Raw genomic sequence first — 13,137 nt, 5'->3', positions numbered from 1 at the left:
AACGAAAATGCATTCTGAGCGGCGCAGTTGAGTGACGTCAGTAGCCGCTCTTCTTCAGCTCCCTGCTGACCGAGCTACCCATCTTGTTCGGTAGGGGGCGGTGTGCACATACGCATTGCATTACATGGCATAATAAATAGTTTTCGATGGACTCGAACGGGATGTGGATGGTTGGTCGTCCCCGTCCCATTTGAGGCTCCACAGCATCCAGCCGTTCCAGGACTGAAGAGAGGTTTACTATGGCAACCTCATTAATGTGTACGTCTGTGACGGCAGAGTATGCAGCCAAGCTCTCTGTGACTTGTTCTACTCGGTCACGGGCATCAGACTCAGATATATTATTAGTTTCTACCAGCTCAGCTAATTCTATCAGTGTCTGCACAATTTGAGGGAGCGCCATGATCTGTGATGCGTCCTCTAAAGACCCGGCAATTCAATCAATTTCCCGGCACATTTGTCATGTAATGCAATGCGTATGTGCACACCGCCCCCTACCGAACAAGATGGGTAGCTCGGTCAGCAGGGAGCTGAAGAAGAGCGGCTACTGACGTCACTCTACTGCGCCGCTCAGAATGCATTTTCGTTTTCGAATTATGGGCAGTTCTTTGCGGGCAGAACATGAAAATGAAAATGCAATGTCCGCTCAGTACTAATCAGTACTAATTTGATTTATGAGTCAAATAATGCAGCCACATTCTTAAATTGAAAATGCATTTCTGGAAATACATTTGAATTTGAATTGTGGTCACGATTTTGCAGCCACGTTCTTGAAAATGAAAATGCAATTCTGGAAATGCATTTGAATTTGAAATGTGGTCACGATTTTGCAGCCACGTTCTTAAAATGAAAATGCTTTTCTGGAAATGCATTTTCATTTTCAAATTTTACATTTCAAATTGAATTTTGGTATCTATTTGCTGGGGCTTATTTTGAAAATTAAATTTCAAATGTCTTTTTCGTTTTTATTTTAATTAAGGGAAAGAATGAGCAGTCTTAAAGAAGAAAATGAAAATGCAAATAGGATGATTGAATACTAATTTGATTTATGAGTCAAATAATGCAGCCACATTCTTAAAATGAAAATGCATTTCTGGAAATGCATTTTCATTTGAATTTTGGTCACGATTTGCTTCCATAGCTTCTGATGTGGGCTTTATTGACTTGCCTTACACCTGGATGTGAAAAAACATGCTGGGTTGGCTGGTATAGGAGTTTAAAGTTAGTGCTAGGATTACGGTTGTGATAGGGCAAGGTTATGGGTTAGAATTTGGGCTATGGTTGGGGAAAGGAGCAGGTTTGGGGTTAGAGCTAAAGTTGTGGTAGGGCTACAGTTGGAGTTAGCTAGGGTTGGGGTTACAGCTAGAGTTGTGATAGGGCTAGGGTTGACGAGGGAGCCAGGGCTATATAGCTGGGGCTAGTCCAGGATTGTGGTATGGCTAGTGTTAGAGCAAGGGTTGGGTTTAGCTGCAGGGAAGCGTCTGGATGGCTGGGAGGAGGATTAGCTATGTTTGGTTTGCGGCAAAATGTGAGTCTGGGGCCGCAGGGTCAAATGTTACGCTTGTTTAATTTGCAGAGACACGCAGTTTGTTGAAGTTGATGAAGCAGACGGGGTTAGGGTTGGCGGAGTGGACAGGAATGGAAAGAATAACTCAAAGTTAGTGTGACTGTCAATGAGCAGGGACAATAGCCAGATTGGCCAGCGCCGGAAAATTGGTTTCTCTAGGGGACAGCTGGTCGTCATCCTGAGTCCACCAATGGGGATGTCCAAGTCGTATTATCTCTTTACTGGGAGAGTAGCGACATACACGATGGTTTCATGCTGAAGATAGAACTTGATCTCATTAATTTCAATATAATGAGGGATATTCTGTTTGGTTCAAAATTAGTAGTAGTGGGTTTCATGAATGGATAGTCATTCGTTTGCTCCACCCTCTTTGATGCCACTGCACTCGCTCGGATTGTTTATACTACACACGCGTCATATTGCCCGCCCTACTAGTCAGTCTACTACACACTCCACTCACAAGCGTCCAGAGTTTCATCAGAAAGGAGCTGAACACAGAGCAAGCAGAAGCATCTCTCTCGACGGTAGATCTGAGCAAGGTAATGTCAAATTACAATAGATTTACTCATAAAACTATGCATTTGTTTGTGAAGACATCCACCATTACACATAGTCTCGTTATTATACCGGGATAGATTACAACAGTGCAGTTTTAGCTTGACATTCAACAAAACCGGCTCATCCATTCTGATGCAATCCCAGCCGCATGTGTTGTCATGCTGGCGAAGTTTGCCAGGCAAGCATATCCATGCATTTCTCCATCATTACAAATAAGTTTAAAAGCATTATTTTCTTAATTCAGGAAAGCATCATATACTGACATGGCTCTAATTATCCGATCAGTTTTGTTGGTTCCGTGCGCTATTTCCTAGCCAGGCTTGTGCTAGCAATTTCTAACTAGCCGCACACACACTAGGCGGGTAAGCTGTGTTGCTTGAAACTGTGCATGCATGGTGTTGCTGATCACGTAAGATGTGTACACATTTTTTTTTTTTACATAAAAAAGAATGTAGTTGTACTTTTGGGTTGTGGTCCCTGCCCTCCGCGTTGCCAAGAAACCAGCAAGGACCATATTAGCCGGCATCTAGTGTGTTTTGTGGAGTGCTATCAAGTGTAGCTCTTTATGTGACTTAGTTCCGTGAGCATAAGATTGGGCGTTGATCTAGCCGGCAAGAACGGAGCTTCCATATTCTTCCTAGAGGGCATGGCAGGACGCGGGAGATGAAAGGATATTTGGCAGTTTTAGGGATGTGGGGCTTTGTAACTGTGGGCAGGGAATGGATATCATTGAGGGGTGAAAGTTATGGTCGCTGTGTTCACTCCCAGCACTCACACCCTGTGCTTAGGAAACACTGTTCCAAAACTCCTCACAGCAGGACTGCTATTGTCTTTGAAGCATGAGATGAAGCCACCTGCTGCTAGGGTGGAACTAGGTTCAGTTCTCTCTCCCTCTCCCCATCTCTTTCTCTCCCTCACTCCCTTCACATCTCTTTCTCCAGCCTTCTCTTTCATACTCTGCCCACAATATCAGTACTTCTCTGTCTGGCAGTTGGTATCTCCCATGCAACCCCCCCCCCCCCCCCTCTTTGGTTCAGTGGCCTATTTAGTCTTTCCCACACTCCCCCCACCCCATCTGTGTGAAGGTCAGGTTCCTCCAGCATCTCCTGTGTTCTAATCCCACCCAGCCTCTTGATCCCTGTGGGAGCGGACCTCACTTCCAGGAATTCTGTGTTCTGGGAGGTGGTGCGGGCAGTGCTGTGTTCTGGGAGGAGGCAGCACTAGGCCTACATTTTGGGGAGGCAGCACAAAGCCCAGTGGCGAAAATCTGTTATTAACTTCGGGGGGGACAATTATGACATTTTCTCAAGAGCAATTTCTGAGGGGGACACCAAAATGATTGCTGTAACACAGCCTACATTGTAATATGTTGAAGGTATATTGAGGAACCATAATTAATACTCCTGGATAATTTATAGTTAGTAACTGAAGGGTTGTCTCAACTTGTTCAAATGTAGTTATAGTTGTGTTTCTTATCAGTTAAGTATGAATGTAGGTGTATAGTATTGACAACCTGCAATACCAAGAAAGGCGAGTATGTACTGTACACTGTATGGGTGCAGTTTATGTAATTACAATGGGCATGGTGCAGTCTCATCTAAAAATAATCTCAATTGAACCATCATTAAGTCTGGGAAAATTGTGAAACCATTTCTATTGACGTGTCAACCCCCATGGATACCCCCATGTGGGCATTGTCCAATTATTATTCCCTATTTTACAAGTCTAAAGAAGAGAACCCGTCATGTTGCCAAACAAGAGACTCAACAAACTTACCTGAGACCCCCTGTCTCTGCCAGTCTGTTCCTGCCTACCTGCAGCTCTATTGTCTGTTTTTCATCTGGTGCCTCCTCTGCCTAATGGCATCATTATGAAACATTCAATTACCACATTTCACATAATTTTTATGAACATTTTATCAACTTGTTTTTGAGATTAGGCCACTAGGGTTCTTTCTTTGCGTTTTGGTGTCCTGAAATGCTCTAATGTACGTCTTTCTTTTTTCTGCAATTTTTCTACCATGCTGGCTGCACACACAATGTGCAAGTTATTTACAGTAGGAGATGGGCTTCTATCATTTATTACCATTCTTCTAGAATAGGCTTCAATCTACCAGGTATCTAGACGGTTAGGAAAGGTAAAACGGATTGCATTGGCTTCCCAGAAAAGCTTAATTTGCAGAGCTAGCGAGCCCCAATTCCGTTTGTGTGGTATTTGCCATCATCTTTGCTATCGCCAGTTTAGCTACTCCAGATCGGCACACAGGTGCTTCAAAGTACCTAGAGACGATTTAGCTTTTGCAACAAGACCATTTAAGATAATTATGAAAATGGTAACATATAGTATAGTTCTGTTCAGTATCGATATGGCAAATCGATTTAGAAGAATTACAATATCCGTGCTGATCTTGGATTAAATTGACGATAGCAAAGTTTCCATCTTTTGACAACACCCTCCATCGGTTTGTTTGCTATCCATGCAAATGCAGCTAGCTTAGTGTGTGTGAACCCTGCCAACATTGTGAAATCGCTATGGTGTGATTAACTGGATCAATTTGACGTTAGCTACGTGCATTTCAGATGGTAGACACTCATTTCACCTTGTCAGATAAGGAACACAACTACTGCATTGCTACACACAGTTCTATGTTCTGGGGAGGCAGTGTGAGCGGTGCTGTGTTCAGCATTGTCCTGGATATAAGTCATGTCCAGACTATACCAAGGCATGAATGTAATGTGTCACTATGATAAAAGTAGTTCAGTCCCTTAGTCTAGCTTCAGATCTCTGTGCTGTTTTGGTGTGCTAAATGAAATTAACATTCATTTGCTAAATGAATGCCAAATGAAATGTACATTCATTTAGTAGACACTTTTATCCAAAGCAACGTAGGCTACATTTGAGCCTGCGACAGCCATAAGCCATGCTGAAGAGCAGTGGGGTCACACCTTCCACTTGAGAGGCTATTGGTAGTCCGCAAACAGATGAGTCAGTTCTTCGAAGGGTCGTTGGCGTAGCCAAAACCATTCCCAGACATGTGACCATGTGACATGTTTAAGCGGCTTTCGAAACTCCACCTTAAGAGACAGGACTTGCCACAGAGTAGAGTTGTGGTTATTGTTGTTGTTGTTGTTGTTGTTGAGGATGAGTGACAGCCAAAACGGCACGCTCTGTGCAGAGGCGTCAGAGAGCACCAGGCAGTAAGCAGGTTAGCCTGGCTGATTATCCTCTTAGGACTGGAAATATTCACGTACACTGCTCTGGGTGATAAATGAGGCTGTGAAGCAAGTGTTTTGTGTTGTTAAGTACCACAAAATGAACTAATGGGGACCTAAATACCATAAAGTAGGTGTTGGCACATAACCACGTCTTCTTGGCATAAAACCGTTAACCCTAACCCATAAGACCACTTCCTGAGGCCTTCCTGCCCCCAATCCTTTGACCTAGTTGCTCAGATGCAGAGCTGCAGTTGTCACTAAAAGCAAGGTTTGGCATTTCGTGTTTATAAACTGAATAGTCCTTTAACACCCCCTCATCCTGCAACGCTAGTAGATGTAGTTGACTCCCTCCCGGAGCAGGCAGGGAGATGTAGTTCTGAAACAAGCTGGGGGATGTGGTTCCACAGCAGGCAGGGATATGTAGTCATGTCGCTTTTAGAAGGGCTAACTTAGCTGTGCCGTAGAGGAATGTTCTGGTTGGCAGTGTGTGTGGAGTCATAAGGAGATCAGGATTACAGGTCTGACATTACCAGCAACATATGGAGTCATGGGAATATCTCAACCGGAACCAGAGCCATACAGTGCCATGGCCTAGACTTGTTATAAGATGCAGTGATTAACAGACACAATGCACACACACTTACACTAGCTCACACACATGCACACTAACTCACACACACCCACACACTAAAACCACCCTTGTGTGTTTCTCCTCATAAGCTCCCGTGACGCGACCAGAGATCTGTGCAGCTCCTCTCCTACCTGCCTCCACCTCACACGCCGAGCCACACAACCCGCAGTCTCCATCATGGCCGACAAGATAGCGTCCCTGGGCCACGCTCTGCTGCGCCGCCGAGTGCTGGACTTCTCTGGAGAGGAGACCCGATTCGCTCGCTGCCTGTCCACGCTGGACCTGGTGGCTCTGGGCGTGGGCTCCACGCTGGGGGCGGGGGTGTACGTGCTGGCGGGGGAGGTGGCGCGCGAGAAGGCGGGGCCGGCTATCGTGCTGTGCTTCCTCATCGCCGCACTGTCCTCCATGCTGGCGGGACTGTGCTACGCTGAGTTTGGCGCCCGCGTGCCCAAGACGGGCTCGGCGTACCTCTACAGCTACGTGACGGTGGGAGAGATCTGGGCCTTCATCACGGGCTGGAACCTCATCCTCTCCTACGTCATCGGTGGGTAGCCTGGCTGGTCTATAGCTTTGCTTCGTGGCGGAGGGACGTGAGGGATTTGTTTACGTTTTTGAAGTTCTGTCTGGGTCGTGACCCTTCCTGTCTGGGCCCGCAGGAACGGCCAGTGTGGCCCGAGCGTGGAGCTCCACCTTCGACAACCTGGTGGAACAGAAGATCTCGGGGTTTTTCCAAGCTTCCATGGCCATGAAGGTTCCTGGCCAGGTTCTAGCAGAGTACCCCGACATTTTTGCCCTGGTCCTGGTGCTGCTTCTCACTGGTGAGAGAACCCTAACCCTTGACCCTAACCCTATCCCTGACTCCCAACACCACCCCTCAACCCTACCCCACCCCTTGACCCTGAGGAATGGAGAATGTTATTATGACATTAGGGTGACGTCCAGAGACATCATTGATTAAAAACAGGATGCAGGATGATGCTGATGAGGAAGCTGTCTCCATTCTTCTCCTAGGACTGCTGGCATTTGGCGTTAGCGAGTCGGCGCTGGTCAACAAGATCTTCACTGGCGTGAACCTGGTGGTCCTGGGGTTCGTCATCATCTCTGGGTTTGTTAAAGGAGACTCCGCCAACTGGAACCTGACCCTGGAGGACTACCTCCACACCTACTCCAACAGCACCAACGAATTAACACCATCACAGGAGTAAGTCCCCAGAGCTACTTGTTAGACCCAGAGCAACAGAACTACCTGTTAGACCCAGAGAATCAGACTAACGGTGCTCTGATTTGTGTTCCTCCAGGACGGTGGAGAAGGTGTTTGGTGAAGGAGGCTTCGCTCCGTTCGGTCTCAGCGGCATCTTGTCTGGAGCTGCCACCTGCTTCTACGCCTTTGTGGGCTTCGACTGCATAGCCACCACCAGTAGGTCCTATTCTGCATAGCACCCACTGGTAGCTCCTATAGCCACCACCATTTTGAACATGGCAACTGGCCAGACTAAGCCTGGTGTTGTGTGGCAGGCGAGGAGGCCAAGAACCCCATGCGCGACATCCCAGTGGGCATTGTGGCGTCGCTGCTCATCTGCTTCTTCGCGTACTTCGGCGTGTCGGCCGCCCTGACCCTGATGATGCCCTACTACCTGCTGAACACCCAGAGCCCCCTGCCCGAGGCCTTCAGCTACGTGGGCTGGAGCCCCGCCCGCTACATCGTGGCCGTGGGCTCGCTCTGCGCCCTCTCCACCAGGTTAGCGCACATGCCCAGTCACTCTCCAGGCTGCTGGGGATGGGCACATTACTTTTGAGTCGTTGAGCTGATGGGGGGGGTGGGGGGGATTTGAACCCGCGACCTCTTGATCTGCATTGAAGTGCTCTATTACACCCGTCCCATCATTGTAAACTACACCCATCTCAGTCGTGATGCTAACAGCCTCTGTCCCCTGCAGTCTGCTGGGCTCCATGTTCCCCATGCCCAGAGTCATCTACGCGATGGCGGAGGACGGACTGCTGTTCAGGGTTCTGTCTCGCATGAACGAGCGCACCAAGACTCCCCTCATGGCTACTATTGTCTCTGGCTGCGTGGCAGGTGAGTGGCATTCTGTGTGTGTGTGTGTGTGTGTGTGCTCTTGTTTAACAACCCTAGTATGGGACCACATGATACTTGACCACAAGTATTTTTTCCTGGGACCCTTAACTTCAAATGCTTTTTTTCCGGGAGTGTTAGAATCAGTGTTTGAATTAGAATGATATTACGGGTATAGGTTAACGCGATTTTGAATGGGAGTGAATGGTCGGGCCCCACCATGATGGAAAAACAAACCTGTGTGTGTGTGCAGATATTAAATGTGTGTGTCTCTGCAGCTCTGATGGCCTTCCTGTTTGACCTGGCTGCTCTGGTGGACCTCATGTCTATAGGGACTCTCCTGGCCTACTCTCTGGTGGCCATCTGTGTCCTCATCCTCAGGTAACCCCCAAACTGTGCTGCATGATGGATAAAGACGGTGTGTGTGTGTCTACCAGCCAGTCAACAGTTAAATGAACTGTGTTTGTGTGTGTGTGTGTGTGTGTGTGTGTAGGTACCAGCCAGGCAGCCTGAACTCGTCCAGCCAAACAGAGAAGCTGGTGGAGCTGGTGGGCGGGGAGAAGGTTGCGGCGGGCGGGGACAGTGGTGACGAGTATGAGGACCAGCCAGTCAGGGAGAGTTTCTCTCCTCGCTTGTTGTTTTTCCCGAGTGGAAACACGCCCACACAGACCTCTGGAACCATTGTCTACGCCACCACAGCAGTCATCTGTAAGTTACACAGACATTCACACACACACTTGCACAAATTCACAAACATTCAGCTGGTCACACAAACGCACACAATAACTGAAGTGACTCCTAGCAGTCAAGGTTCTAATCCTGGTTCTGTCTCCTCCTAGCGGTCCTGATAACGGTTCTGTGTGTGGTTCTGGCAAACCAGCTGTCTGCGCTGGTGGAGGCCCGGCCTGCTTGGCTGGCTGTGTGTGTGGTTCTGGTGCTGCTGTGTGGCCTGTGTGTCATCATCATCTGGAGACAGCCTCAGAGCAGGGAGGCCCTCACCTTTAAGGTACATTACACTACACTAGCCTACACTACACAAGCCTCCACTAGCCTCCACTACACTAGCCTCTACTACACTAGCCTCTACTACACTAACCTCCACTACACTAACCTCCACTACACTAGCCTGCACTACAGTACACTACCCTGCATTACACTAGCCTGCACTACACTAGCCTCTACTACACTAACCTCCACTACACTAGCCTACACTACATTAGCATCCACTACACTAGCCTCCACTACACTGCACTAGCCTCCTCCAGTACACTGCACTAGCCTACACTACCCTGCACTTCGCTACCCTGCACTGCACTAGCCTACACTACACTGCACTAGCCTACACTCCCCTGCACTTCACTACCCTGCACTACGCTAGCCTCCACTACACTAGCCTCCACTTCATTAGCATCCACTACACTAGCCTCCTCTACACAGCACTAGCCTACACAGCACTAGCCTACACAGCACTAGCCTGCACTGCACTAGCCTGCACTGCACTAGCCTACACTGCACTAGCCTACACTGCACTAGCCTACACTGCACTAGCCTACACAGCACTACACTAAGTATTATCAATCTGCAGATTGGGAGAGAACCAGACCTCTGACAATAAATGACAACACAACACCAGGCTTAGGTCTTAATCATGTCTTTCTGTGCTTTGAAGGCCGGAGGACCATCTTTTATAGGGCACAAGAATGTAAACATACATAGTGACAGTCAGGCAGTAATGACGTAACAACAGTCTCAGAGAAAGAGATTCACTGCTCCCAACACATGACAACTCTCAGACTAGAGAGTTTATAGTTGGAGCTCTCCTTGTAATCATGACAAGGGACGTTTAGCCAGTACTTTCTCCTGACCCCGAACATCTATTTACCCTGACACATAGATACTATCTACTCTTATTTTAGCAAGCTTACATGAGAACATATTAACTAGTATCCAATGACTAGTTCTATTGATTAGTGAATAATGTAAGCACACGGGAAATCCCAATTTCTTCCACATAACTGACTACGCTACACTGTAGCAGTGTGCTATAACTATGGTAACTGTCCCCTCCAGGTGCCCCTGTTGCCATGGCTGCCAGTATTCAGTGTGTTCGTTAACGTGTACCTCATGATGCAGCTGGACATGGGAACCTGGATACGCTTCTCTGTCTGGATGGCCATAGGTCAGTCTCCTCCACACACACACACACACACATGCATACTTCCAAAAACATGTACACACATTTCCAAAACATGCGCGCACACACACTCTCCCCCAAAACACACACACAACTGACACACTCTCTTCCCCCCCCCCGTCCTCCTACAGGATTCCTCATCTACTTCTTCTATGGTCTGCAACACAGCAGTGCAGCATCCAGCTCCTCCCCCTCCCTGAATAAGAGTCCTATCTACCTGGCAGGCTCGGCTGAAGACAGTGATGCAGAGGGGGGCAGGTCTTAAGAAGGGTTCGGAATCAGTTGTGCGTATGGGAGTGTGGATGGGAGTGTGCGTGCGCATGTTTTGGAAGTGTTAGGTTTGAGGGGAGGTGGGGCCGGCCTAGAAGGAGGGGGAGCTCCTGGTTCCAAACGGGTCCTCGACTTGATTCATCCAAATGTCTGTGAGTGTGGTGTCTGTCTGGGTTTGCTTGGGGCTTCAACATGTTATTTTTAGATACCCCTGTCTTAGGTGCCCCTGGTCCCTGATGATGTTCACCGAATGTGACAAGACAGGTTGTCTGTTTTGAAAAGAACGCATCGAGTGCGGGGTAACCCTGGGGTTAGGGCTATGGATAGGGCAGGGGTCGGCAACCCTTGACCACTTATGTGGCTCCAACAACATTTTAGGATTAGTTAAACAATGTATAGTAAATCAAACCTAATATAGTCGCAAATGGGGTTTTGGGATTCAACCATAGCAAGTCCAACGAGCATTATGGGCTTTTAAGAATTTAAGATTTTGTGCAAAAGCGTAAACGGGTAATAAGATTTTTTTTTTTGTGCCATCCAACTCTACCAGTGGAGCCTAGACTGTATAGACATAAACAAAAACAAGTGAATCAAGTGGTGTTTGAATCATGTTTAAATGGCCAAAAGCAACACAAAGAATAGACTGACTTATGCAATCTCAGTGAACGCGTTCGGGTTATGATTGCCATTATGTTTTGATCTGCAGCGAGAAGTTCTCCTACAATAAAAAAAATCTAGCATTAAGAGAAGATTAAGATGGAAAATGGCTCAACGTCAAAAAGTTTCCGACCCTAGCCCTGAGGTCAGGGCTTTGGCTACAGCTAACCCTAAGGTATTGCGTTGTGAGTGCTACTGTCTAGACATGCATCAATTGTTCGTTTGGGAGTTTTCCTGTGAAAATTAACCTTTTTCACAAACATTTTTAGTTTCCATTGAAACTTGTTGGCAGCTTTGTCTGTTGAGCTCCCAGCACCTTCAGTCCTGTGGAGTCACCACTCTGTAGACCAGTCTATTTTGTCTTTAATTTGGAATTTGTGTTTTGTATGTCATGCCTTCCAAATCATTTTAAATTCAGTACTGTAATGTGCTTTATAGATGTACATCTGTGTAATGTCGTCTCCATGGTGTTTCTGTTTAAAATCGTTTCCATGGCATCACCAAACGATTGGTCTGTTTGGCCCCTTGATGCTGCTAGACCAAATGAGCGTGCTGATTGGTTAAACTAAGAATGACCTCTAAAAGTTGGTCTCTAAATGAAATGTACATTTGTGCTCAGACACCATGTCGGTGGTTGTATTTATATATTTTAAAATAGTTTTTATTTGTATTTCTTTTTCTTATGACTGTAGTGCTGTTTTTACCATAGATGTACAGTTTCTGTTCATTGCTAGATGATTGTATCTAACCTGTGTGTGTAAATGCTGATGTATGTAGATTACTGGAAGCCGGTGCTTCTTGGTGTTTAATCTGACTCCTGATAGATGGGGTAGACAGACAGGGAGCCTACATGGCATGTTCCTACTGGCCATTTGAGTCTCTGGTGACTGAAAACAGCTGCTGGTTAATACAGGGTCCCCAGCTCCATGTGTACCGGTGTCTAAGACAAGCCACCATGCTATTACATCAACGCTAACAATCATCACATTCATGTTTGTCCTCAGTTTTATATGCTGTCTGTAAATATGGACATCATGTATATGAATGAGTAGTATTTTTAAAATGTTTTATAAAAGTATTTACTAATTCAATTCTCAATTGCCTCGTTTTTATTTCATCTTTGTGTAGCAGTGGAATGTTGTTCCCTTAGATTACACACTGGATTGTACACAAGGATCAGGTCAACTTGGGAGGGGGAGGTTGATCATTTGATGTCAAATTTCAATGTGTCTTTTTAAAAGTGTATTACAGATGTAAATCGAATTGTTGGTTACCAGACATATTTACACATCCATGTTTACGTCTATGTAAAAACGTGTTTTTCTAAGAGGTATGTGTGTTTTTGGTTGGACCCATCGCGGTAAATGTGTTCTCGCAGTTCTATTGTTCTTTTTGACCTGACCTCCAGCTAAGTGGCCCAGAGCCAGGAGCGAGGTACACGCAAGAGTTAACTGTACTGACTCTCCGTGTACAGGGGGAAATAAACCGTTTCCAGCAGATCTACAATTGTGGCAGTGTCTTCAATCAAAATTACACAACGCAGAGTGAAGCACGCTACATTTGTTTGCTGTTAACATGGTTCTGGTAGACCTCCAGGCTAGACCAACTCTGGACTGCTACAGCACTAGTAGACCACCTCTAGTCTAATGAAAGGTAGAGTTTAGTATAGGAGCTCCACAGAGCCCTGGTCTTCATGATCATCATCAGACAGTAGATGTTTGTTCTTGTCTTTCGTACGGCAGTATAAATCAGTCAACAGTTAATGGATGCAGCTGACCAACACCGTGTAACAGACGCCGTGAAGATAAGATACAAAACAAAACGTACTCCTCTAAGCTGAATCGTATAGACATATTATTAATAAGGTCTAATGTTAATGTTTACAAATGTGCGCGGATCCACCCTGCAGGCGTCCCAATGTGGTTGACAAGTGTGCGTCAGCCTAGGATGATCCAAAATACGAATGAACATAGG

General features: G+C 46.6%; 1 protein-coding gene across 1 annotated transcript; it reads left to right on the top strand.

Moving 5' to 3' along the window:
* Nucleotides 1-1,994: 1,994 nt before the first annotated feature.
* LOC124482779 (cationic amino acid transporter 3-like) lies at nt 1,995-12,254 on the top strand. Its single transcript, XM_047043281.1, has 12 exons — nt 1,995-2,103; nt 6,058-6,512; nt 6,625-6,786; nt 6,980-7,169; nt 7,267-7,385; nt 7,484-7,706; nt 7,906-8,045; nt 8,321-8,423; nt 8,536-8,750; nt 8,882-9,048; nt 10,113-10,221; nt 10,368-12,254. Exons 2-12 carry the CDS (start codon nt 6,146-6,148, stop codon nt 10,499-10,501), a joined length of 1,929 nt encoding a protein of 642 aa, XP_046899237.1. The 5' UTR covers nt 1,995-2,103; nt 6,058-6,145; the 3' UTR covers nt 10,502-12,254.
* The last annotated feature ends 883 nt before the right edge of the window (nt 12,255-13,137 follow it).

Source organism: Hypomesus transpacificus, chromosome 20 (assembly GCF_021917145.1).
Source record: "Hypomesus transpacificus isolate Combined female chromosome 20, fHypTra1, whole genome shotgun sequence".
Lineage (NCBI taxonomy): Eukaryota > Metazoa > Chordata > Actinopteri > Osmeriformes > Osmeridae > Hypomesus > Hypomesus transpacificus.
Note: the sequence above shows the minus strand (reverse complement) of the source record. Positions and strands in the feature narration are given on the sequence as shown.

Bases quoted from the DNA above. Each gene is read 5' to 3' on its own strand.
- LOC124482779 (XM_047043281.1), top strand. From the start codon at position 6,146: ATGGCCGACAAGATAGCGTCCCTGGGCCACGCTCTGCTGCGCCGCCGA. The intron at 7,170-7,266 runs GTAAGTCCCCAG...GTGTTCCTCCAG, and splicing joins GAATTAACACCATCACAGGA to GACGGTGGAGAAGGTGTTTG. The intron at 7,386-7,483 runs GTAGGTCCTATT...GTTGTGTGGCAG, and splicing joins CGACTGCATAGCCACCACCA to GCGAGGAGGCCAAGAACCCC.